The sequence below is a fragment of the Anoplolepis gracilipes genome, chromosome 3 (assembly GCF_047496725.1).
Source record: "Anoplolepis gracilipes chromosome 3, ASM4749672v1, whole genome shotgun sequence".
NCBI lineage: Eukaryota > Metazoa > Arthropoda > Insecta > Hymenoptera > Formicidae > Anoplolepis > Anoplolepis gracilipes.
Window position 1 is genome coordinate 13,549,636 of NC_132972.1, and position 24,213 is coordinate 13,573,848.

The following is a 24,213-nucleotide window of genomic DNA, read 5'->3' on the forward strand; positions in this document are numbered from 1 at the left end:
GTCAAATTTTATTTAACTCCTGAAACAGTAATTTATCTCTCATTATTACCTTTTTTATTCAATTCGATGAAGTTATAATTCTATAATTAAACAAAATTAATTATTCTGAAATAAATTTAAATCTCATTAGGATGCAACTAGTCTTACGTCTATGGCTATTTGTCTACAGGCGCGTATCAGCGTAACATTGTTATCCATTGTCTAAACTAATGAACGATACCGTAACTAATCTTCCACTAAAATATGTGCCTTGTAATGCAAGCTGAATGAAAGATAAGATGATGTACCGACAAGAATAGCGACACGATTTATAATACGTGTAGTACAACGTAATTAACGATGACGTGTTTACCACACTTGTACTTTTAACACGATCAGATAGTCCATCATATAAAAAGCTTTTCCAACATGTGTAGAGAAGCTTCTTTTTTCCTTTTTTTATTAAAATCTTTCACCGTCAACACACAAGCATGATGATGATAAGTTTTACACCTGGTACAATATAATTATCTACGATTTTACAAAACTCATATATAAAATTCGCACAGAAAGCGTAAAATAATCACTTAAATCTATCTTATTTCGAGCAGCGTTTATTGTTCTATTAAAACGACGTCATTTTCCGAACGGATATTAAGCCTACTTCATCGGCTTAACGATGGCCGTTAAAAGTGTTTTACGAACATCTACATTCCGCGTTCACGCTTTATACGCATCTTTTACAACGCCCGTAAGTCGCGATTGGTATTTACGACCAACAAGAACGTACGCGAAGATGCGTCGAGTAATAAAAATATATTTTCGTATCTTAACGCGTCGAATAATGGCTCGATTGCGAAATGCTCGTGACAGTTACGGATGCGTAGTTTCATTTTACGTACATACATCCAAGGAGCACTTAAGAATTCTTCAATTATTGTAGCACGTGGTATGATACGTTGTATCGGAAGGCGTTATCGGCATTCTCACACGTGTTTTAACTCGATAAAGGACGCTTGGATATAAGTAGCAGGGAAGTTTCTTGCAAATGTGGGGGGAAGTACTTAATATAAGACATCTTTTTTAAGAGCTCAAGTATAAAGCGGAAAATGGAAAAAGAGAGGGAGAGTCTTTTTATATCTTATTCCCAATAATATTTATTCATGCATACCTATAAAACACTGTAATTTAAAATAAAAAAGATAAAAATATGATTAAAAATATAAAGGAATAAAAGTATATAAAAGAAAGAAGGAAATTAAGTAAGATAAATGTAATACGCGATCATTTTCTTTCTATTAAAATTCTGTTAATAATCATTTTATGAAAAGTTATCAATATAATACAATTATATTAAATGAAATTTAATAGAGAGAAAATTATATAAATATAAATATGGCTCTCTACACTCGCAATTTTTTACTTTTTCTACTTTTTATTACACATACAACTATGTTTTATAATAGAAGATTGTTATTAACGCGCGCTTTACAGCTTCTTTCATCGTAACTTTATGCAGAAATTAAAAGAGGAACAAAGGGGCATCTACGTATTCGAAACAAGAAATGTCCTGCACAAGAGAGGTTGAACAAACATCCTCTTTTTCTTCAAAATTGAAAGCTGATTTTCGGAAGGGATATTCCAACTAACATTGGTGGTGGACACCGGAAACGCCGCAACGGAAAAGTCGCATCGCCGTTCTCGCGCGCGCAAACGTGCCTCGAGAACCGGGAGAGCTGAATGGGGGATGCATTTCTACGTAAGAGAAGTCTCGCGCGCGCTGAGCGCGCGGAGGGGATGGTGTGGCCTGGTTTCATTGAACCTGCCTGCACCGCGTACAACACCACGATGCCATACGTCGCACCCCCGCTGCCACCCCTGCGCATCCATGAACGTTCCCACCCCCGAACATTCGCAGTGCGGAGCGGTGCGCTCGCGACGTGGGGGTCGGCGGTCGACGCAGAGATTGGGGAGAGGGGGCCAGGGGGATGACTGGGCCGGGGTGAGTTGAAGCTATGCATAGCCCGCGACGGGCTATATATAGGTCGCCGTTTCTATAAATAGAACCTCGGTCGCCCTCCCCCCCTCCACCCCAGCGCCCATCGCCACCGTGGAGCCCCGTATAAGCTGCGGCGGTCACGAGGGGCGGTCGGTGTACCACCCCGGTGTATAAAAGTTTACAGCTAAATATACAACCACCCTCGCCCGCTCTCGCGACCCAGCCGTCGCCGTTTCTGCTGCGGATCGACGCGCTGCTATACTCTGAAAATACTTCTTACCCCCGGCAGCTGCCAACTAAATAACCGTCAGAATGATACTCTACTGTAATGCTGCTTACCATTCGGATACTAATAATTTACTTTGAAATTTAAGCCATGTTGAGAAGATAGGTTCATTCGATTAATCAGATTCAAACAAGAATAAAAGAGATTATGATATGATGGTCTTCTATTAAGATAATATTCCTTCTTATTGTTTTGCTTCATTTTCTTATTATTATATGTAAAGAGAATTTAATACAATATAGAATAAATGCAATCTTGAAGCATTAAAAAAGCCAAAAAAGAAAACATCTAGAAATATTTGAGTTATATACCGTGAAAGATTACATTTATAATAGTTTACAAGTGTTAAAAAAATATTTCCCTATAAGAAATATGCAGCTCAGCATGACGTATTATTCGTTCAAGTCTCATAAATTCGTTACCAAAGTAAGATTTAGAGATCTGACACTTTAGGTAATAGTTCTCAGAAAGCTTTTAGAACTACTTTTTAGACTTCGTGGGCTATAATCATATGCTGTCGGTTATTACTGTCAGTAAATAGAATGTGACTCGAGCCATGTCAGCCATGAGATCAGGTTTTTGCAACATTCGACTTTCAAGCAAGCGTGGTTTGTGTGACATTACAGCGCACTTCCGTTCTTGAGATTATAAAAGGTTTCATGCAAATTCATTATGTAGAAACTAGCTAACAATAAGTGGGAGTACTTCTGTAATTTTACAACACAACTTTTTGATATCTATTTTTTTTAAGATTATCGTTACGTTGTCTTCCACTTTCTTCGAATAAATAATATTCTATTTTCTTTAACTTTACAGGAAATCTTTCGAAAATATTAACCACACATATTAATCTTAAAGCAATCTTTTGAGTTTTTGATGAATAATTGCACAATACATTTTTGTTTGATACAAATTAAAAAAAATTTTTAAACACTATGTCTCGAATTCTATGGCATTTTTAGCGATTCTTTCGTAAAGATGTTTTCAGAGAGAATTAAGTAAAATTTATTATTATCTTACATATAATTTTTTATTTAACTTTTAATTACTCGAAACTAATGTGATACAATTTATTTCCAGAATATAATATTTTAAAATTAGCATGTTCCATGCAAATCGATTCGAACAGGAATTATCTTGAAAATACCTCACATTATTGACATTGATATTAACGACAATCATTAGTCATTTCTCAATTCAGCAAACAAATAGATATCACATAAGTGTGATGTGTGTATGTAAAAAATTCTCATAAACATGTCTTTATGTACTATAAAAATCTTTTTTTGTTCACATTTTTAAATTTAATGATTACATGATGCCCTTTTATCGAGTCTTAATCATATCGAATGTTAAAAGAAGTTTAAGATATTATTTAATTATATAATAATTAATTGTATATATTAATTATCTAATAATTAATCGTATCGCCCGAATATAATATTGAATATACATCCCAAGAGAACATGGATATTAACTATTTTTGAAGAGTGATGGAAGAATTGCATTTGTGCTCTACATAATCTTCCAATTAACTTAATTTTCTTTGAAATCTCAATTAATTGAATTTATATTTTTCTTTTAATAAACAATAATTTCTTAATAGAATGCTGCGCAACTTTTTAAGAATTATTTCACATTCACTATTCTTAACATCTTGTTTCATCACATTTGTTTAAATTTAACCGAAGAACAAAATCTTTTTTATGTATACTAATTAAAAAATGTTATATAAGAGCGCGAAAACGCGAGTTTCCTCCTATATAAATTTTAATTAGATAGTATGCTACTTCTACAATTTACAGATTCGTTATGTAAATGGATTCATCGTGTTAAAACTATCCCTATTTTTACATTCTCGTTTATATACAGCATTCATAACACATGAAGCTAATGATAATTGAAATTAACAGAGAACACCATTTTATATCACGCTAGCGTCTAAATATAAGTTAAACACGGCTGGGATCAAATACAAATATAGCCTAACGTGACATAATTTATAGCGATATATAACGTAATTTATATATAACTTGATTCTCTCCTCTCATTCTTATATTATAGAAAAAGTGAAATAATAAAAAAAGAAATGTGCATTGCTCGGGAATTATAAATTGACACAAAGACAAAGAAAATATCCATTGTCGTAATTTTAATTATCACGGAATTACTTCTATCGCCAATTTCCATTTCATTTGGCAAATAATTTTCTCCGTAATTAATCTCCTCTTGATTACAGTTTTAAGTTATTATTAATTAAACAGAATTGATTAATTTGTTTAAACAGTTATTTGGATTCTTACTTGTTTGATATATAGAATGCAGCATTCTCAACACATGAGGGAGATGTAGGATATATTTAGCAATAAATCACGGATCGCTGGCACATTCCTCTCCCTTTTTTTTTAAATAGCTACAAAGAGTGTTTTAGGTTGAAGCACCAAGATAGTCTCTCTAAAATATCCATCTTTGGAAATAACAGATAAACATTTACCTAGCAAATAGATACCTAAGCAATCGCTTTACTCTAAGACCCAGTTTAGAACTTTTATTCTTGGATAATATACGACAAAAAAATATGTAAAAAAGAAAGAAATAGGATGAACATAATGCCATGCCGTCTAAAAAACGTAGCTAGGTCAATCCTTGTAACGTGCGCGCAAAAGTTTTTATGAGCAATTAACCAAAATTCTTTCCGGCTCAAATAAGACAGCGATGGCGGTATCCTAACATTTAATGTATTGATCAACCGAGGAGCAATAAATAGAGATAGAGCGAGGGGCGTCGTGAGCCTGATTAAACTTCATTCTCCGCTAATGGTTTATAAATAGGCAACTTTTTTTTTCTTTGCCTTCCACGCGGTCACGACGGACGGGAGAAGTGCTCCTGGAACGAGCGTCCTTCCATTCCGCTGTCCTGCCTCCTCGCCTACACCGCCTGCCGACCTCGTCGACATTTTCCGATATTTCTCCGCCGATTTTCCCGACATGTGGTGGCGCCGGCGTCGGCGACGTGTTTTCGCAGGAAATTGCGTATCGACACTTTTAATGGTGGTTGTTATTTGATGCTCTCGAATGCAGATACTATATACTCGATATTTGAAATCAAGACAATTGTGAATTATCGTGTACAGCGTGCATTAATTTAAGCGATTAAAAAAATGTGTGTGTATATATATATATATATATATATATATATATATATATATGGTTATATTTGTAATCGTTTTATTAAAAATATACTTTCAAATTATAGAATAAAATTTTTTTCTTATTTTTGCCATGTAAATTAGTTGTGCAAAATAATACACACAAATTATGCAAATATATCAAGAATATGTGTATCATCTTAAATAAGATACAAATATTTTCCATGTTCTTGCAAAAAATACTATTTCCCTTTGAAAACATTGAAACATATAGCAATTACGTGTTATTTAATTACACGATATTTATAAAATATCGTCAATTCATCAAATATCTTGAACTCAAAGAGCTATTAAACAGTATATTATTGTAATGTAAAACGTATCTTTCGACTTTAAATAAATATGTGTGCGTGTGTGCGTGACGTTATTTGAAATATCTATCTTATTATTCGATGTCGGATAAAAGTTAGTATTATTCGTTAACACATTTCTATAATATAATGAACTATATATATTATATATATATGTGAACTTTGAAATGTCACGGAGCAGTGAACACGTGCATATAGAGAGATTCTTCTGTTCCGTCCCGCACTCGGGCCCCGCAAATAGCCGTGCATAGGGGCGTAGGTCGGATCGATCGCGGGGTAAAAGTGAAAGGACATCCCAAGGGGCGGCCGAGAGGACTATCAAATCGTGCATCTAGTCGGCCGACTCGAGAGAGACTCGAGATCGTCTGTTAGAGAATAAGCCGAGCATCAAAATCGAGATTTGTCCCGAAAGACCGACCCGTATCGGGAACACCGTCTCAAGGATAAAATGGACATTTCACATTCCCCAAATATGGAATCGAAAAATTCCTGAACTAAATCCAACTGAGAGAAGATTTTTACGTTTCAACATATCCAAAAATATCATCGACTTAAAATATTTTATATATATCAGAGCAAATCTACCTATTTGATCCTTAGACTATAACAAGAGCTGTTTATGCTTTTATTTTCTGCGACATTTCTCGACTGTGCAAAAATATTTTATAATCAAATTTGAAAAAATTATAAAAGTAAAATAAAAAGTCGAATAAAGCATCATGCAGTTATACATATGTCTTAATTTCTTAATTTAAAAATAAGTGGCACACACTGTTACACACATACATACGTATAAAATAATAGAATGTCGAGGGTCTAAGAATAGAAAAATTCTCATTGCGTTGATGCATTGATTTACACGTATACACTTACACATATATTTGCGTTCGATATACTTGTTTCATATAACTAAATGCATATCATGTAAAAAAAATTATGATTGCATTAAATTATTTACAGAATATAATCTTTTGTAACAATTTATTTATATTTTTATTTTTGCGTGCGTGCATTGTCACATGTATTTAATTTTAATAAGCAATAAAATTATTGTGTTTAATTTATAATTATATTTTATTATTACAGTTGAAGTAGCAGTTAGCAATAAAAATATATATTTATTTTCAAAAATTCCATCAAACATTATTCATAATATCGTAAAAGCATATCTTATATAAAAAAGGTATGTAAGGGACGAGAGAACAAATTTTCTCACGATATTGTGGGTGGTTCGTACCTTCGCAACAATCTAATGGATCTCGGCGAAAGATGAGGTTTATACGCCTCGACTGTGTCATTTCGATTTTGGCAGTAAATCTAACTAGATGATATCAAGATATATATACGAAAATAAATGGAAAAGGCCGTATTAAAGAGGAGAAATGTTATCATGAACATGTTCTCGATTTGAACATAGTAAAATGTCTTTAAATTTTAGTTATCTTTTTAGTTTATTTCAAGTATATAAGTAAACTTTTACTGTAATCTATTTTTTCTTTCAAACGCGTAATTTTAGATTTGTTACACTAAAAGTGTCACAAATCTAAAATTACGCGCTTGAAAAAAAAGATAGATTACAGTAAAATCTCATAAAGATACGAAAAATAGTATATTTTAAATTTTAGTAAATTCTGTTTGAATATATACATATATCCAATTTACTTGCCTATGGATTATTATTAAAATAATAATGATAAAAAAATTAGATTTTTTATTTTTATAAAAAATAATTTTTCCTTAATATATTGTATTTTACACAATTTAAAAAAATTTAAACGATTAATTTAATATTCATGTTCCTCTGTTATTTAAAACAGACATATTATATATTGGTAAAATAATATGATATTTCATTTTGATGAGAATTTTCAAAAAAGCTATACGAGTATTTTCAAATCGAAAGTGATACCTGCTGCAATTGCAAACCGCTCAACTAGGTCAGCTCCGTAATTTTTTGACATAGATGGATATAATCCGTTTAGCCATTTGGTCAATATGGAAAAGGTACACAGATATTTTTAAATCTTCACATGAAATATAGAGATCCAAAGTACATAATATCTCTCAAATTTCAAAGATATTTACCCGTTACACTTTCCATGATTTTAGATATAAAAAAGTATGGAAAAGATATATAAATATTTAAGTGGAATTACCATGTTACACATTTTGCTCTAAAAAAATCATATTATGTATATATATACTATACATATTATAAATATTTTATTATTCACACGGTCATAATACATGTCGTATATCATTCAAATTTTATATTTTTATATTTTTTCGTTTTATAACGACAGGACATTATTTTATGATTTATGATATTTAAAGATTGACAAATTTGTTTTAAATCGAAATATAGATAATACAATTTTAATATATTAATTTAAAAAATCGTGTATATTAACCCTTATGGATTTTAATAAAAAATGATTAAATAAAACATAAAAGTAAATAAAGATAATTTCTGATTAAAAATTAAGGTTAACAAATTTTAATGATAACAACAGATGAATAAATATCAAGAGCTGACAGAACTGAAATCTTCATATAATATGAAAACGGCCAACTTAACAGTTTCAATGTGCTTTATGTCATTGTATAAATAAAATAAATCAGCATTTTCTGCTCCGGATTAATAATGATTATTCGACATGACTGAACAATTCATTATTCACAAATAACGCATAAAGAAAAATTTCATTAAATTTTTTCCCTCTGAGAGCATAAGATGAATGTTTGAAGCAATGGTGATACAAGGATTTCCTGGCGCGAATCTTATTGGACAATTCCTAAAACAAATCACGCAACCATTGTCAAAGTTTGTAGTGAAGCATATGAAGAAGCAGCCGCTCCTAAGAAAATATGTTCTGATTCAACTGGGACGTTTCTATTATTGGTGCGAAGACAAGATAGCATCGCCAAGAATTTTAGCTATAGCGAAAAGAGAGCGTCGTATTGATGACAGCAACATGATGGAACGAGGAACAAAATTATTAATCGAAGTAATAATAACAATCATGTACAATCTTTACGAACATTACACATACATTAATCTTATAGAGTAAGTTAAACAATTTTTTAATAAAATTCAGATCTAATCTTTAAGATATTAGTCTTTGGGCTTTTGTGGAGCGTAATCATATACGAGACAAGTAAAGCTGTAGAAAGATCGTGCAATGCTGAACAGCTAAAAATTCAAGAACTCAACGACTTAGAAGTAGAAAAGAATCGGCTGATGCGGCGAGTCGAAGATCAAGTGATCTTGACGAAACGGCTCAAAGATATCATCGTGGAGTATTCGAAACAAGTCGGATGTACGTTACCGCGTGATCCGGAAAAGGGTGAATAAAATGCTTCGTTTGATTTAAAGCGCACAAAGCATGTAAAAAATTTCAGTCATGAAAGAAATATTAAAAGATATATCCACATATTGCCTTGTTAAAATACCTATCGCATTATTGTAGAACGACGAGTAACAATCGCAAAGAATTATCTTGCATCACGAATATAAATCCCTTTTTCCAAATAAATTGACCGCGTTATGTTCTCGGTGAACCAAAAATTGACGAGCGGTCCGCGCATCTCGTGAAAAGCAGACTCCGCCAATCTCTACGCGACGGTTCAAACTTTGCGTATATATTCTTCCGTTACTGCCTGTCCATCACATTTTCGTTAACATTAGCATTCGTTTGCATAACGAACGTTATTTCTGCGCGCGTCCCACTGCATCTGACTCGCTGCGACGGATTTCATAGCTTAAGCTTGGGGTCGAAATCCAAGCTTTCAGCGTCAAAATCGACAATGAAGGAAAAATATGTCATTAAAGACAGGTGGTATGGAAAGTGCACAAATCACGTTGATTCGACACGCAAAAAGTAGATTATCATACATTCTTAATTTCTTCGTGTTTATGTACATAATATCACAGTAATAGTTGAAAAATTATGTTCGAATAATTCAAGTGATATCACTGTGGATAAAACAGTGAAAGATTATAGATTTCTGAATATACATTAATTGAATAAAATAAAGATTACAAATAATATTACAAATAATCATGTGTAAAATTAAACTTTCATTGAAAATAAATCAACTAAATTTATTTAGCAATTCAATTAAAAGCAAAAGACCTGTGACTTTTTGTAAACAAATAAAGTCGTCTGTAAATAGGTTGTAACATATAAAATAGCAAAATAACAAAATAACCGTCAACTATTCCAGAGGGAGAATGTTCCCGACAAAATATATTTCGATTAAAAATAACTCTGCATACTGGGGAAATCGGAATATTTTCTTGATTTCTTCTTCCTTAACAGACTTTAGTTCTTGACCGAAAAGTTTTTGGAGTTCTCTCTCAAAACATTAACGTATAGTATACATAATATAAAAATTTATCTCGTTCTTTCGCGCAAACAAGTCCTATACATGCTCGCGAGTATTTACGCTTGAAAAAAAACATGATATTCATCCCCTTTAATTTTCTGAGCACATCTATATCTTTATTATATTATCTTTACATTTAGCTCTAAATATTTGTATCATTCCTTCCAAATAAATATGACGAATTCTTATGAAAGATATTTATATAGTTTTTTCTTCTTGAACAAAACAAGAAAAAATTATTCATATCTATATATTTAATAAATAAGTACTAACAAAAGATAATTTAACCCTTTAACCCTTGTTACTAAAATTATCTCAAAAATGTTTACTAATCTATTAATTTTCCTTTTCGAAATATGTTGATTTTACAAAAAATTTGCAGAATATCTTTATATCGAATATTAGAAAGAAACAATAAATGTCATATGCGCGATGCAAGAGAATCTTCAGATAACCGATGCCCGTAGGAAGAAGAGATCGTATTTCCGAAATCCCCAAGTATTCGTGAAACTCAAGAGAACATTTCGAGTTCGATTTGAAACAGACGTGAAATTCGATATTGATGTCTCTGTGACATCAGGACCAAGGAAACCCTTACAAGCAACTGGCTTCTTATGTCATATACACTATTTCAAATCGGGTAACGAGAGAGTGACGATGCACTCGTGTACTCAATTGGCGTACGATGAATAAAAATATTGACAGGACCCCTGAGATAAACTCGCACAATAACTTCTCGCAGCTTCTATATTTCCGATAAGATAGAATAAAATCTTCAAGATATTTTGAGTGAAATATTAGAAATACAAAAGAAAATATGTACAAGAAGACACGTTCATTATTTTATAAATGCTTAATATTTATTCCTTTTTAAATCTATGTAATCGTAACGTATATTTTTATGTTCATAATTATTTGCATAATATAAAGTCGATTTTAAACAATCTATAATTCGTGACAAAATTCAAAGTAAAATTTTACAATAACTGTTTAAATGATTAATATCTACTCGAACATGATGTTGCTTATAAAAAGTTGGATAATTGTCTACACAGAATAAAATAAGTATATAAAGATAAAAAAAGAATCAATAAACTTCTTATTTATTTTCTTATTTACGAGAAGAAAAATAGTATTACGACGGCTATTTTAAACGCGCGGGTTAAATCAAATAATTTTTTGATCGTCACTTCGTAAAATGAGACCAGTCATCTACTTCAAAAATGTAAAATTGAAATGTAAATGGCACATTAATTTTCTACAAAAATATTTTTTATTATCTCTCTTCCTAAAGAAATGTAAGAAGCGTAAAAAGTATTTCAAACTGACAACGTAAACAGATCTTAATCGAAGTTTCTTTTTTAAAAATACATGTAAAAATTATTTCAAAATGTCGATTTTATATATAAATAATAATTAATTTTTAGTAATTACAAAGCAATTAAAATTATATATATATATGTAATCACTATGTTTCAATGTGCCAGTTTATAATTTTAATTCAATTAAAATTCAAAAAGTTTATAAATGAAGAAGTTTCCCCAAAACTCTTTCTTTGAAAATTATAATATAAAAATATATATACTGTGTGTGTATGTTCTCGTATCATAGAATACAATTTAGTTTCAAAGTGTTAAATTATGTATTATCTTTCTCTACTTCGCATCCTAAATCTATTTCGACATCAAAATCGATTTTATATATAAATATGTCGATTTTATATATAAATAATAATTAATTTTTAGTAATTACAAAGCAATTAAAATATATATATATATATATATATGTAATCACTATGTTTCAATGTGCCAGTTTATAATTTTAATTCAATTAAAATTCAAAAAGTTTATAAATGAAGAAGTTTCCCCAAAACTCTTTCTTTGAAAATTATAATATAAAAATATATATACTGTGTGTGTATGTTCTCGTATTATAGAATACAATTTAGTTTCAAAGTGTTAAATTATGTATTATCTTTCTCTACTTCGCATCCTAAATCTATTTCGACATCAAAATGTACATCAGTTTTCCACTAGTTTACGTTTTAACGTAACATACAAAAGTATTTTACAAAAAAGAAACTTTCAAAATGTTTTATTTTGCAATGACTTAATAGAAAAAAAAATCATTTTAATTCAATAAACTGTAAATGCAATTTTCTAACAGATAAATGGAAACAATATTGAAACAAAATATACATATATATAGTTTTTTTTTTTACAAAACTATTAAAATAATTTATAAAATTGCGTAATATAAAGAAACTAGAAATAAATAGAAATGCAATAATATATATATATATATATATATATATATATATATAAAGATAAAGAGATATTAAATCTATTTTGTTCAAAACAAAAAGTCGAATTAGTATGGATCACAAAGCATTCGTTAACTAGATTTTCACGAGACAATAATCCCTTTCAGTTTACTTTAATCGCATCCAATCTTAAGAATAAGAATGGTTTCCGCCCAAGTTCTGATGATTAGACCCTTAGGGATTGGTAAGTCGACCAATCCAGTCCTTTTCAGGTCTATACAGCCAACATTCTTAAGCTTCTTGAATATCTTTTTTCGGTCAGTAAACAATAATGTCTAAAATTGGGTCAAAGCTGGAATCAACAGTATCTGCACTAACTAATGTTTTCTTAGATTATATTAATATTATAAATATTATATACAATAGATACACACAAGAATCAGTAGCATTGAAAATAAATACTATCTAATTTTATTAACCCTTCTACCCCATTTAGATAATAAGATTTAGATATTAAAGTGTATATTTAAAAAATTCAGATAGAAATATAAAATTAATTAAAAATCTTTTAAAATATGTAACATTATTTTAATTTAACTAAATTAAAATATCCTCCTTTCCATTTTTATCAGAAATTTTTAATTTTTAGAAATTATAAAATCTTTTAAAAATGTTTATAACTAAAACAGTTATTAATATTTCGGTAATGAAATAATATGCATTCTTTGATTATTTTTTTTTTATCAATTTTTCCAGATATTCTCAATTTAATGTATACTTTTTTAGTTATTCTCAATTTAATATGTATAGACAATGTCTATGATTAATAATGATATCAATTATGTTTCTGTCAATGATGAAACTTTAATATGTATACAATGTAAGTAGTAATGTAACTTTTGTCTCGCAAAAAAAGGTGTCTCTTCTTAAAGAGATTGATCTCACTTATAGAGCGACAGCCATTAACGTCCGATTAGTTTTCGTGTTCTAACAACAAATTTTCGAATAAGATCGATCTCTCCTTTTTCAGCGCGGAACATCTTGAATTAGGCCAAAGCCATTCGGGTCAATAAATTGCCTTCTCCGACGTCATCACGGACGAAACTTAATCTGCTCTCTATATAGAAATATGTAGAATACGCTCTCTTTTTTTTAAAGTAAAAATGACATTCTTTATAATTTTTTATCCCATTTAAAAAAATAGTTTAAAAAACTTCATTTTACTTTGTATTTCTCACGTTTGAATTTATAATTCATGAATAATAGAAAAGTTTTTAAATATATAATTAATATACATCACCTTTAATTAATTAAGCTAGATTTCAAATTTCAGTAACAAATATTTTATATTAATATATTTCATCCATCTGTTAAAATTAAAAATTACATATTTTTTATACCAGAAAATGTAAATTTAAAAAAATAATATTAAATAATAATCTCTTTTAAAATGCTATTTTTACCTTTAATTACACATAAAAAAGTAAAAATTTAAATTTTTTTTTTAAATTAAAAGACAATTATATGAAAAACTCATTTCTCAAAAAAAAAAAAAAAAAAAAAAAAATCGAATGATCAGACTACTTCTTTGTTTTTTTTTAAGAAAAAAAGTAATTTTTCAATAAATTAATTAAACAATTTAATACATTTGCTATTATATATATTTTTTTTATAATATATATAATAGATATATTCAAAATACATATGGAACTGTCTAATTCCAATCGTTCATGGCACGATAACAACTGTCTCAACATAAGAGAACCAAGACGAAGATGAGGATGACTAACAATAATCAGCGACTATTTTAACCTTTGACCTTCCTGGTGCCATTTTATGGTCGGGTGAACAAACGGCAAGATTTATGTGCGGCGAAAAGCATTGAGTGCAAAACCGGTCCTTTGATCGTGGCACTGCCCTTGGACTAAGCAGTAAGTATTCAAACTATAAAAGCGTCGTGTTAGCGACGTGATGTAATTTATAATAAACTGCGATAAGTCATATGTGTTTACACGATGAAAAAAATGACTTCCTTTCTCATTGTTATCGATATATTATGCTACTACAATTATGATTCAAAGAAAATTTTAATTATCTAAATATAAGATTTTTAGATATCTAAATATAAGATTTTAGAGAACTAGATGATTCAATTAACTAACACTCATAATGCTAAAGTATTGAAAGTTAATTAATTAAATGAATTAAAGGTACAAGATCGTTCCAAAAAGATAGGCAAAAATGTTTTGTAAAAAAAAAGATAAAAAAATTTTAAAAAACTATTGTGTGTAACCATGTACGAGTATTAATAAACATATTGTTTTTTCTCTTATGTATAATTCAATATAGTTATACTGTATTACTTATATATTTTGTATTCTAAAATACAATATAGCTTACCGAATAAATTACAACGTGAGTTCTCACAATTATAGCATGACATTAACTGGTTATAATGTACTAACATATTAATAATATTTTTAATAACGATACCTTAAACAATGATAAATCTCATTACTTTAACATTTTATTTGTTCTAAACATTTGTGTCAGAATTGTTCCATAAAGCCAAAAATAACGTTAAAGAAAAGATATTCACAATTCTTTTCAACATTGCATTTAGCGTATCCATCTAATTTTGTGTTTCATTTGTGTGACATGACAAATGTGTTCAGTGTCAACACGAAAATAGAACAGTCACATTTAGTGCTAAATTCTACGGATAAAAAAACGGAAATAAAAGTCTGAGAATAAGAAAAAATGGTTATTTGTTAGTCGAATAATTCGTCGAATTTGCAATGTAATAGACAAAACAGGACAGGGATGGACGTAATGCAGGATATAACTGAAGGAATTTGTGAACGCTGACCTTTTACCTTACCACGCGCGGCGTTGAAACAATACCATAATTTTAAATTTTGCCAAAACGTTTACAAGCATTCATAAAATCACATCAGTTACCCTTTACTTCGACTCACGTAAAATATGTAATTCAAATATGAGCTCAATTATGCTCTCTTTTTCTGCTAACAATAAAATAAGACAGGGTAATTCACAAGCATTAAACGTGTTTAAATTGAACATCGAAAAAAACGTAAATACAAGCTTTTTACCATTAAGCCAATGTTTCTACAATTGAATTATTAATATTTTCTTTTTTCCTACAATTAAAATTATAATCATTACATAATTATACTATTTATCAATAATACTAATTATAATTATCAATAATATTCTTACTCAATATTTAACTATACTGTTATGAAAAGCAAAGAACACAATAATAAATAATAATAAATCATTCAGTATTTTTTTATTGTAACTTCTTACTTCTAAAACATTTCTTTATAATATTTGTCTACAGGATATTAATTTATTTATCATTAAGAAAAATACTAATTTTGAGAAGAATAATTTTTCCCTTTTTTCGTGCATATAATATCAAACAAAAATATTAAGAGAAATGTTTAATAACCGCTTTATGTATGATAAGCAATTGTTAAGTAACAAACGACAAATTTGATAGAATAGTGTATTATATGTTCGTGATCATGTTTTTAACTGCTGAGTAAAATATTTACCTGAGTGGGCAGAATGCTGGCAGAAAATTTAGAATTTTCTGAATTAATAAAAAAAAATTCGTATCAATATTCATAGTTAAATGTGTAGCAATATAAAATTATATCAATCTTTTTATCTAATATCATATAAATCTTTTTATTTATATTGAAAAATTACTATTATTTTTGTGCAAATTATAGGATTAAACGTAATTTTCATAAAATACGTAACTTATTAAAATGTATCCTAACTTAAATTAAAAATGTTATCCAATGGTGAGAAAGCGAAGATAATAACTAAAAATGAGAAGAATAAACAGGAAATTAGTAAAAGATATTTTTGAGCAGATAAACTACTCCATCTGTTAAATAAATTAAAATCTTGAACTTAAAAAAAAAATCTTATCAATTTGACATTACGCCACCGGAAATAAATTTAACATCAATGATTCGTGTAACTAGTAGTCAAAAAAGTATAACGGTATCGTACTATTAAAAATCCTCATTTTCTTCGCTTTTGGTTTTTACATAATGTAATTCTTGCATCATGCATATATTTCTATCATGAATTCCATAGATTACTAACGTGTTTGAATGCATACATAATTATCTATTGTTTAAAAAAAATAACATAAATTAAAAATCTCTTTCAAATATAAATAATTTTGAAGAAAAATTTTCTATTTCATATCTTTCCACGATAAATTATTATTTATTAATTCATTAATTATTGATTACATCATTGCAATAATAATAAGTATTCTTCTATTTTACGTTATCAATTATTAATAAGATATAAAAATATATGTATATAAAAAATGTGTGTTATATATATATATATATATATACATATATACATTTTTATACATGTATAAAAAAATATATGTATATAAAAAATGAGCTAAAGATAGTTAATAAGTTCTTTCTTCTCTACTTTTGTGCAATATTTTATTACTGGCACAATTCAAGGAAGAATGATAAATGTAACTGCTTTAGAATGCAAATATGGTTTGATCATATTTCAGTTAATAAATAATCGCTATGCTTGAACAAAAATTATCACTCTAACCAATATATTTGCACATGCAAATAATAATACTGATGGTATTGCAAATGTCGAAGCTCATGTGCCAGATTGCAAAGAATTGCTTATGCATAATTCAGGAAAATTAATTTGCTGCTCGTGTCGACTGCGCCAATGATTTTGCAACCACATTATTACCCATCTCTTTACCACCACCAAGTTCCCCACCGTATTTCCGCCGCCACAGATGCAATTTAATTTCATTAGTAGTGGGCGTTTCTAACATAACCATTTTATTCGCATAAAGGCTGTTCGGTTAAAGGCTACTGTTTACATCGTACTATTTTTAGGCGATGTATTATAAGAGATCGGATTAAACCTGATTACATAATATGAGTTTAAGCCGATTCTATATTATGTCATATTCTGACCTGATATTGTAACAGATAAAGAAAATAGAATATGCCGCAAAGTATTTATTTAGAATGAATTATGAAGAATGTGAAATGTAAAACAAATATATATAAAAATAATACTTGATTATATATAACTGCAAAAAATAATTGATTTTTTTAATTATTAGAAACTTTGACATATTACGTTAATGGATCTAATTGTTTAAAAAAAACGCATTTAATTTTATATTTGTTCTACATTATAATAATAAAGATCCTTGCAGTTAAAATCGCAGAGAAAATTAAAATTAATCACAAGAATGTAAAAAGCAGCAAAACAAAAAATAAACAAACATTTAAAAATTATTACCTAAACAAGTTAAAAATATATTTGTTTGATATTTGAAAATATTTTGTCGTTGAAATTCGCTGACATCGTTTTCAATTTCTATTCTATCGTAGCATATTTCGATTTCCGAAATTTGTGGATACTGTCACTATCGGAATATATACCGTGCAGAAATTCGCACAAATAATGTATTCAATCTACCGAATCTTCTCGGATTAGCTGTATTCTCATAAAGCGCTTTCACGGTAACGATAATAGTTACCGCGATCTCTATGGTATTTCTTCTGTGCCACGTACATACGTAGAAAACTCACGTATCTCTTTCTCTTTCTATCTCGCAATGATACGCTCGAATAGAAGGTACAATCGTTTTATCGCTCGTTCCATCGACACTTCGGACGGGTTCGTTTGTCTTTCCGCTTTGTCTCTTTGTGACCATTAGTTGAAGAGCGAAATTATTTTACTGCTAGCGCATCGTACTATCGTATTTCACAGAAAAAATGTGTTACTTTATGTTCACAAAATATAAAGCACGCGATAATCGATAATTCTGTTATCACATAAGTAATTCTATATTCTAGAGTGCAAAGCTTCACTATCCTTTGTACCTGCTCGTTAGATCTGATTAATTCGTACAATTAGAGCAAAACGAATATCGATGCAACATTCTATCTAGCCTAATTATTTGAACAGCATTATTATAAATTATCTGTAACGTAATAATATTACAACAGACGAGAAAGAACATTTGTTCTTCAATATATACAACAAGCATTATGTCAACAAGCAAAAATTAAAATTTTTATAATTATGTGAGAGATATAGTTATAAAAAATAAAAAAATATTTTCTAATAAGTAAATAATGAAATTGTTTTTGAACAACTGTCGTTATTCCCAGATCAATATCGATCCTTCTAAACTTGCTTCCACATTAACTAAAATGTTAAATAAATGCGTTTGTTTGCACATCATCTGTGAATCCCTTTCTCAATACTGGTTATACCAGTTCATTTGTTCGATTCCTCGTCGTTCTCATCATCCATCCTTTCCACGCGTGCGTCAAAACCGTTATATACGACGAGTTGCAGCATCGACCACGCGGGTTCCTTTTGTGTGCACGAGAACGGAGTGGCCGGCGTGAAGAGGATTGGATGACGTTGTCGAGAGCAAACTGAGAGTGTTCGACATGGGGAGAGTTAACGCAGCGAATAGTTGGAGAGGGATGCTGCAGTAGGGGCACAAAACAGGAAGAAGATTATCCTTTGGAACAAAAACACGAATTTTCTGTCAATGATTTATGAACCAATATGATTCGTAGGACGTTCTGCCTTTGTCTCTTTTCAGACGACTATAGATTCAGACTACTAGAGATTCAACAAGGATTTTCATATTTATCGAATTGTTGCTAATTTTGATCAAAACGACGGTCTAAAGAAAAAATTCAAAAAGGCAACAAGCTCGCGTTGCTGTTCAAAAATAGAGACAGTTTGCCAAGAATAAATCATTTTTATTGCCTATATTTGGTTTATGTTCATACTGAAAGAAAGCAAAATATATTTAATTATGTACTACAAAAAATATTTTAATAGAAAGCGATCTATATTTAAAACTTTGCGTATTATATAAGAGTCACTTGAGTTCGATTAAAGTCGCCTGTCAGATTAGCGCTGCAATCTATTTATATGTGTAGGTTTACGCACATCCCACGCGATTAATTAAAAATAAAATAAAATACAAACAAAAATATCTATATTAAGTAATATATAAAATTTATAAATTAAATAAATAAATAAATAAATAAATAAAAGAATGATTTTATATAATATACATATGTCTTTATAAATATTTATTTTATCCAAACAATGTCTATCCATAATTAATCAATTAAGTATAATTAGAACAGAATTTAGATGATTGGGTTAGGTTATCAACGGCATATCAACTAACTAGAATCTCGTATTGCCGTAATTCAATTCAATTGTAATTTCGTTCATGTTATTATCGAGGTTACATCGTGAAAGAGTACATCTTTCTGCTTCATTATGTGTGAATTTCTTTCATCCGCATATCACGCGGTATCAAAAGAAATTAAACAGTGAGATCTATTAAACATTTGTTGCTCTATTCGTACAATGCAAATACACAGAACGAATTTATCGTCCCAACTAAAAGCTTTTAACGAGCAAAAAAATTTCCACATTGTTGCTTTCACTAACTAGACTCTATGCAATATCTTATGCTAGCCAAAATTTATGATGAACTCTCACAGGACCAACGCTGCTCCTATATGAAAGTTTTTTCAGACATTTTTATTGTTATAAAATGTAAGAAATTGAAAAATAAATTTTATACATAATTTATAACTAAAAAACAAATTTTATATATAATACTTCATACGCTAGTAGATATTTAGTTTAAAAAATTATGGATAATATTAAAGATTCTAATTACTTTTTGTAAGTGTCGAGAAAATATTCCTATTATAAGTAATAAAAGTAGTTTAGCCGATCCCTCTTTAAAAAAGGCATTTATTGATATCGTCATCGCTTTTCCGCGATGCTGATTGATTGTCTCGCAGTCTCGTTGTCAGAGAAGAGAGAAGGAAAAGGGATATAATATTAAATAAAGAGAAAGCGAGAGAAAAAAAAGAAAAAAAAAGAAGAATAAAGTCTTTCTTAAAGTCAACCGTAAATATTAAAATTTAATATTCAACAATCAATTAACATTGCGAAAAAGAAACGTTAACGCTTAACTTTAACATACACTATATACCCTAATCATACAACACAATATAAACACATACCTAACCATACAATACAATATAAACACAAACAAAATAAATAGCGCGCGCTTAAACTGTTCTAGTATTTCAAAAAACAAAGAGAGAGAGAAAGAGAGAGAGAGAGAGAGAGAGAGAGAGAGAGAGAGAGAGAGAGAGAGAGAGAGAAAGAGAGAGACAAAGTGTCAGATTTTCTTCTAATTATAGATTATACAATAAAATATACTTTTCATTAATAAACACTTGATACATGGTCGTTATTGTGCGTCACAAGTTTCTAACTTTTAACACATTGCAATAAATAGAATTACAATTTACATTACAGTTACAATATAAAGGAAAAATATCTGATTATAAAATTAAAAACGAATCTGTTATTGAATTGTATATTTGAAGTTTAATTGGCCATAACCGTTGTAATTCTCAAAATTAAATAACTCTATTTCTAAATGATATTAAAATTAATTGCTTTTTAAGCTTGTTGCATTTTTAATTAAAACTTTGGAATCGGATTGAAAAGATATCCCGTGTGATTCTATTACACTTTGTTATAATTTCGCGATAAAAATATCAGTTTAATAATAGAACTTTTCCTGTTTTTCCTATTTAAAATAACATGTAAAATATACATTCAAAAAAATATTAATGAAGGAAAACTGTCCTCAGAAATGTTGCAAAAAGTTTTGCTTTATTTTTAAATTGCTCATAAAACACCTTTCTGGTGGACGAATAAGAATTACGACTCGAGCGAGATTTACGAGCGCACCGTCACGTTTGTTTGCGGACGGTCGTAACCGCGACCTTAGTTTTTCTTTAGCATTGACCGGTTGTAACCGGGTCGATATCGGCCGAGGAAGAGCCCAGCATCCACTCGAGTGCTATTCGGCCCTCTACATCTCGCTGTACTCTTCCACCACTTTGTTATACCCCTTCGCCATCCTTTCTCCGCTCCTTAATCTACCAAATTCGAGGATGGCGGCGAGAAAATAGCCATTCTACTTATCTCACTGCGAGACAGATTCAACAATACGCACAAATAATCGTTATATATAGAGTGCTTTCCATTTAGCGACACAAGTGTCGTTCTGCCTTTTTTCCACATCTAGTGACAACAAAGATAAAATAACGCTTATGTCGACTTGTATCGCTAAATGGAAAGCCCTAATATAGCATCGAGTCAGATACTTTGATCAATTTATTTTACAACAATATGTCAAATCAAATAAAAAAAACTTACATAACTTGAGTTATGCATCATATAATATATATTAGAGTGATTCTTCAAATAATATAAAAATATTGCAAAAACAATATGTGTGTGCCTGTAAAATAAAATATTAATATTAATATCTTGTCAAAATTTGATTATATATACCTATCATCTTTTTTTATCTAGATTATTTAATTTTATTTAATTAATATAATACAAAAAATTAAAATGCACGAACGAAATTCATATTCGACGTTTTATTATTCGCTTCACGAAACGTTGAGATATTTTCAAGACAGACTATCCACTGTTTGCTGTTTCAATCATACAATGCAAGCAGAATAATATTTAAGCAGGATCTTATAAAAAAAAATATCGTCTTTGATATCGTAATCTCTTTTCTCCATTTATGATTCACACAATTTAAAAAAAAAAATATATCAATATGCACCTGTTTTTTCTATATTCAAATCTCTTACTATAATGAGAAAGATAGGGCTACTTGCATGGTCCACACAATAATGTAAAGATTTAATTTAATAAAGTAGGTATATGTCAGAAGTTTATACGTTATATGAACACGCGAAGAATTCAATTTTCCGGATCGATATTAACCACGTGGCTAATTATTTATCTGCCAGACAACCTTGCTATAACATAGATATGGGTGTGGTTTTGTTGGCGAATGACCACACCCCCAAATCTATCTCTTGTAAATCATCCCTTTATGCATGTGAACAAGTAGGCGACCTATAAAAACATAATATAAAATAAATATATTCAACGTTCAAAATATCAGAGATAATAATAGAGAAATATATAAGAAACATTATTTAATGCGATTATTATAGTTTTAGCCTTTATTTTTAGTCTTTGTAAGCGCGCAAATAAAAAAAAAAGAGACTGTATAAAATTCGATTGAAATTTTGATAGAATTTAATCCTTCATTTGCATGTATCTCCGTCTTTTGCTTAATAGTTTGCTGTTTTATAAAACGTTTAAAAATTTTATGTGAGAACAAATTCGCTTTCGATCTAATCAATTGCATTATCAATTCTTGAAAGCACGGTCAGAAGAGATTATAGAACATATCCCGTCATGGCGCAGAGAAAGAAAAATAATCTTTTGAGAGAAGTAGTTGTGTAAAATAAAAACAAACTAAAATAACAATATAACAATAATAAGAAATAAATACGAGTCCATTTTTCCTTCTGTTGCTCAATTTGGAACATTCGTTTTTTCTCGATGAATGTCCTTTATCATGGCATTCCACAGTCACAATTTATTATGCTCTGATTCTCATCATTTTAAGCGCTTTTTTGAATTATTATATGATAATAACTTTAAAATAAAATTTAAAAAATTTTTGAAAATAGATGGACTGTAAACCACGAATTAGTCACTCATTTCAATTAATTTGCTTATCTCTTCATTAACTAATTTAAATCTAAATTATTAAAAATTCAGTTAATTTTAAATATTGAATTCAGTTAATTTTCTAAAAAAAAAAAACAATAAATAAATAAATAAATTAAAACTTTTATGGAACATATGTTGGAAAGGCAGTGTCTACTTTTAACTTCAAATGGTTTATCGATGTAATTTATCAATGCGTCTACCGATATTCCTCAAGAAAAGCGCGCTATGTCGAGAATTTGGTGGATATAGAGGAAACGATAGAACTGCAATATATCGTGAACTTATACTCCCCCTCCCCCTTGTATCGTTATATATTTTCTATTCGTGTAACTTCGCCGTCGGAGATATGTTATAAACGTGTTACAGGCATATGCTCAATTTCTCGTATTCCCAGCAGATTATCCGCGTACAAAAAACAAGCCAGACTTATCCGTCCTAAATTCCATTGGATAAGAGATGCAATACGTTATATATTGAATAATCGATCAATACATGAAACTTGATTATCATATTTGTATTTAACACAAAAATTTACATAATGATTAAAATTATTTCATGAAGAAATGCCCTCTTTTAAAAATAAACTTTGATAAAAATTTAATTTTAAGAAAGATATTTAAACATAAATATATATTAAAAAATTATTAGAAAAAGTGCCATCCAATAAAATTGTTGGTAGCTGTCACGCTTTAATTCTCATATTTCAAAAATTTCGATTTAACCAATTTCAAGTCAATCAAATAATTTATAGTTGAACGGAATAGCGGTAAATTATTACAGTAATAATACTTCATGTACACAGCTTATATCGAATATTGAACTCGAAAAGATTGTCCATTATATTGCTGCCTCTTGACAATGCAATTTTTAGCGAATTTAGCGAAAATAACAAGAAAAAAGAGAGAAAAACGCATTTTGTCACATAGATTAGTATTAAATTTCAATTTTGTTAATCTTCCCAAGAACTTAAGTACATTAAAATACGATCATCTATCTCATTTTATACCTCACTAAAATATTCTTTATTCTTTAAATATAAAA

At 29.3% G+C, this 24,213-nt stretch overlaps 2 protein-coding genes across 7 annotated transcripts in view; one reads left to right on the plus strand and one right to left on the minus strand.

The window, feature by feature from the left end:
- Window positions 1-24,213, minus strand: part of Task6 (TWIK-related acid-sensitive K[+] channel 6) — a 96,521-nt gene that overhangs the window by 40,011 nt on the left and 32,297 nt on the right. The window lies entirely within an intron of this gene.
- Window positions 8,519-9,138, plus strand: LOC140664235 (uncharacterized). Its single transcript, XM_072889167.1, has 2 exons — window positions 8,519-8,791; window positions 8,896-9,138. Exons 1-2 carry the CDS (start codon window positions 8,522-8,524, stop codon window positions 9,136-9,138), a joined length of 513 nt encoding a protein of 170 aa, XP_072745268.1. The 5' UTR covers window positions 8,519-8,521.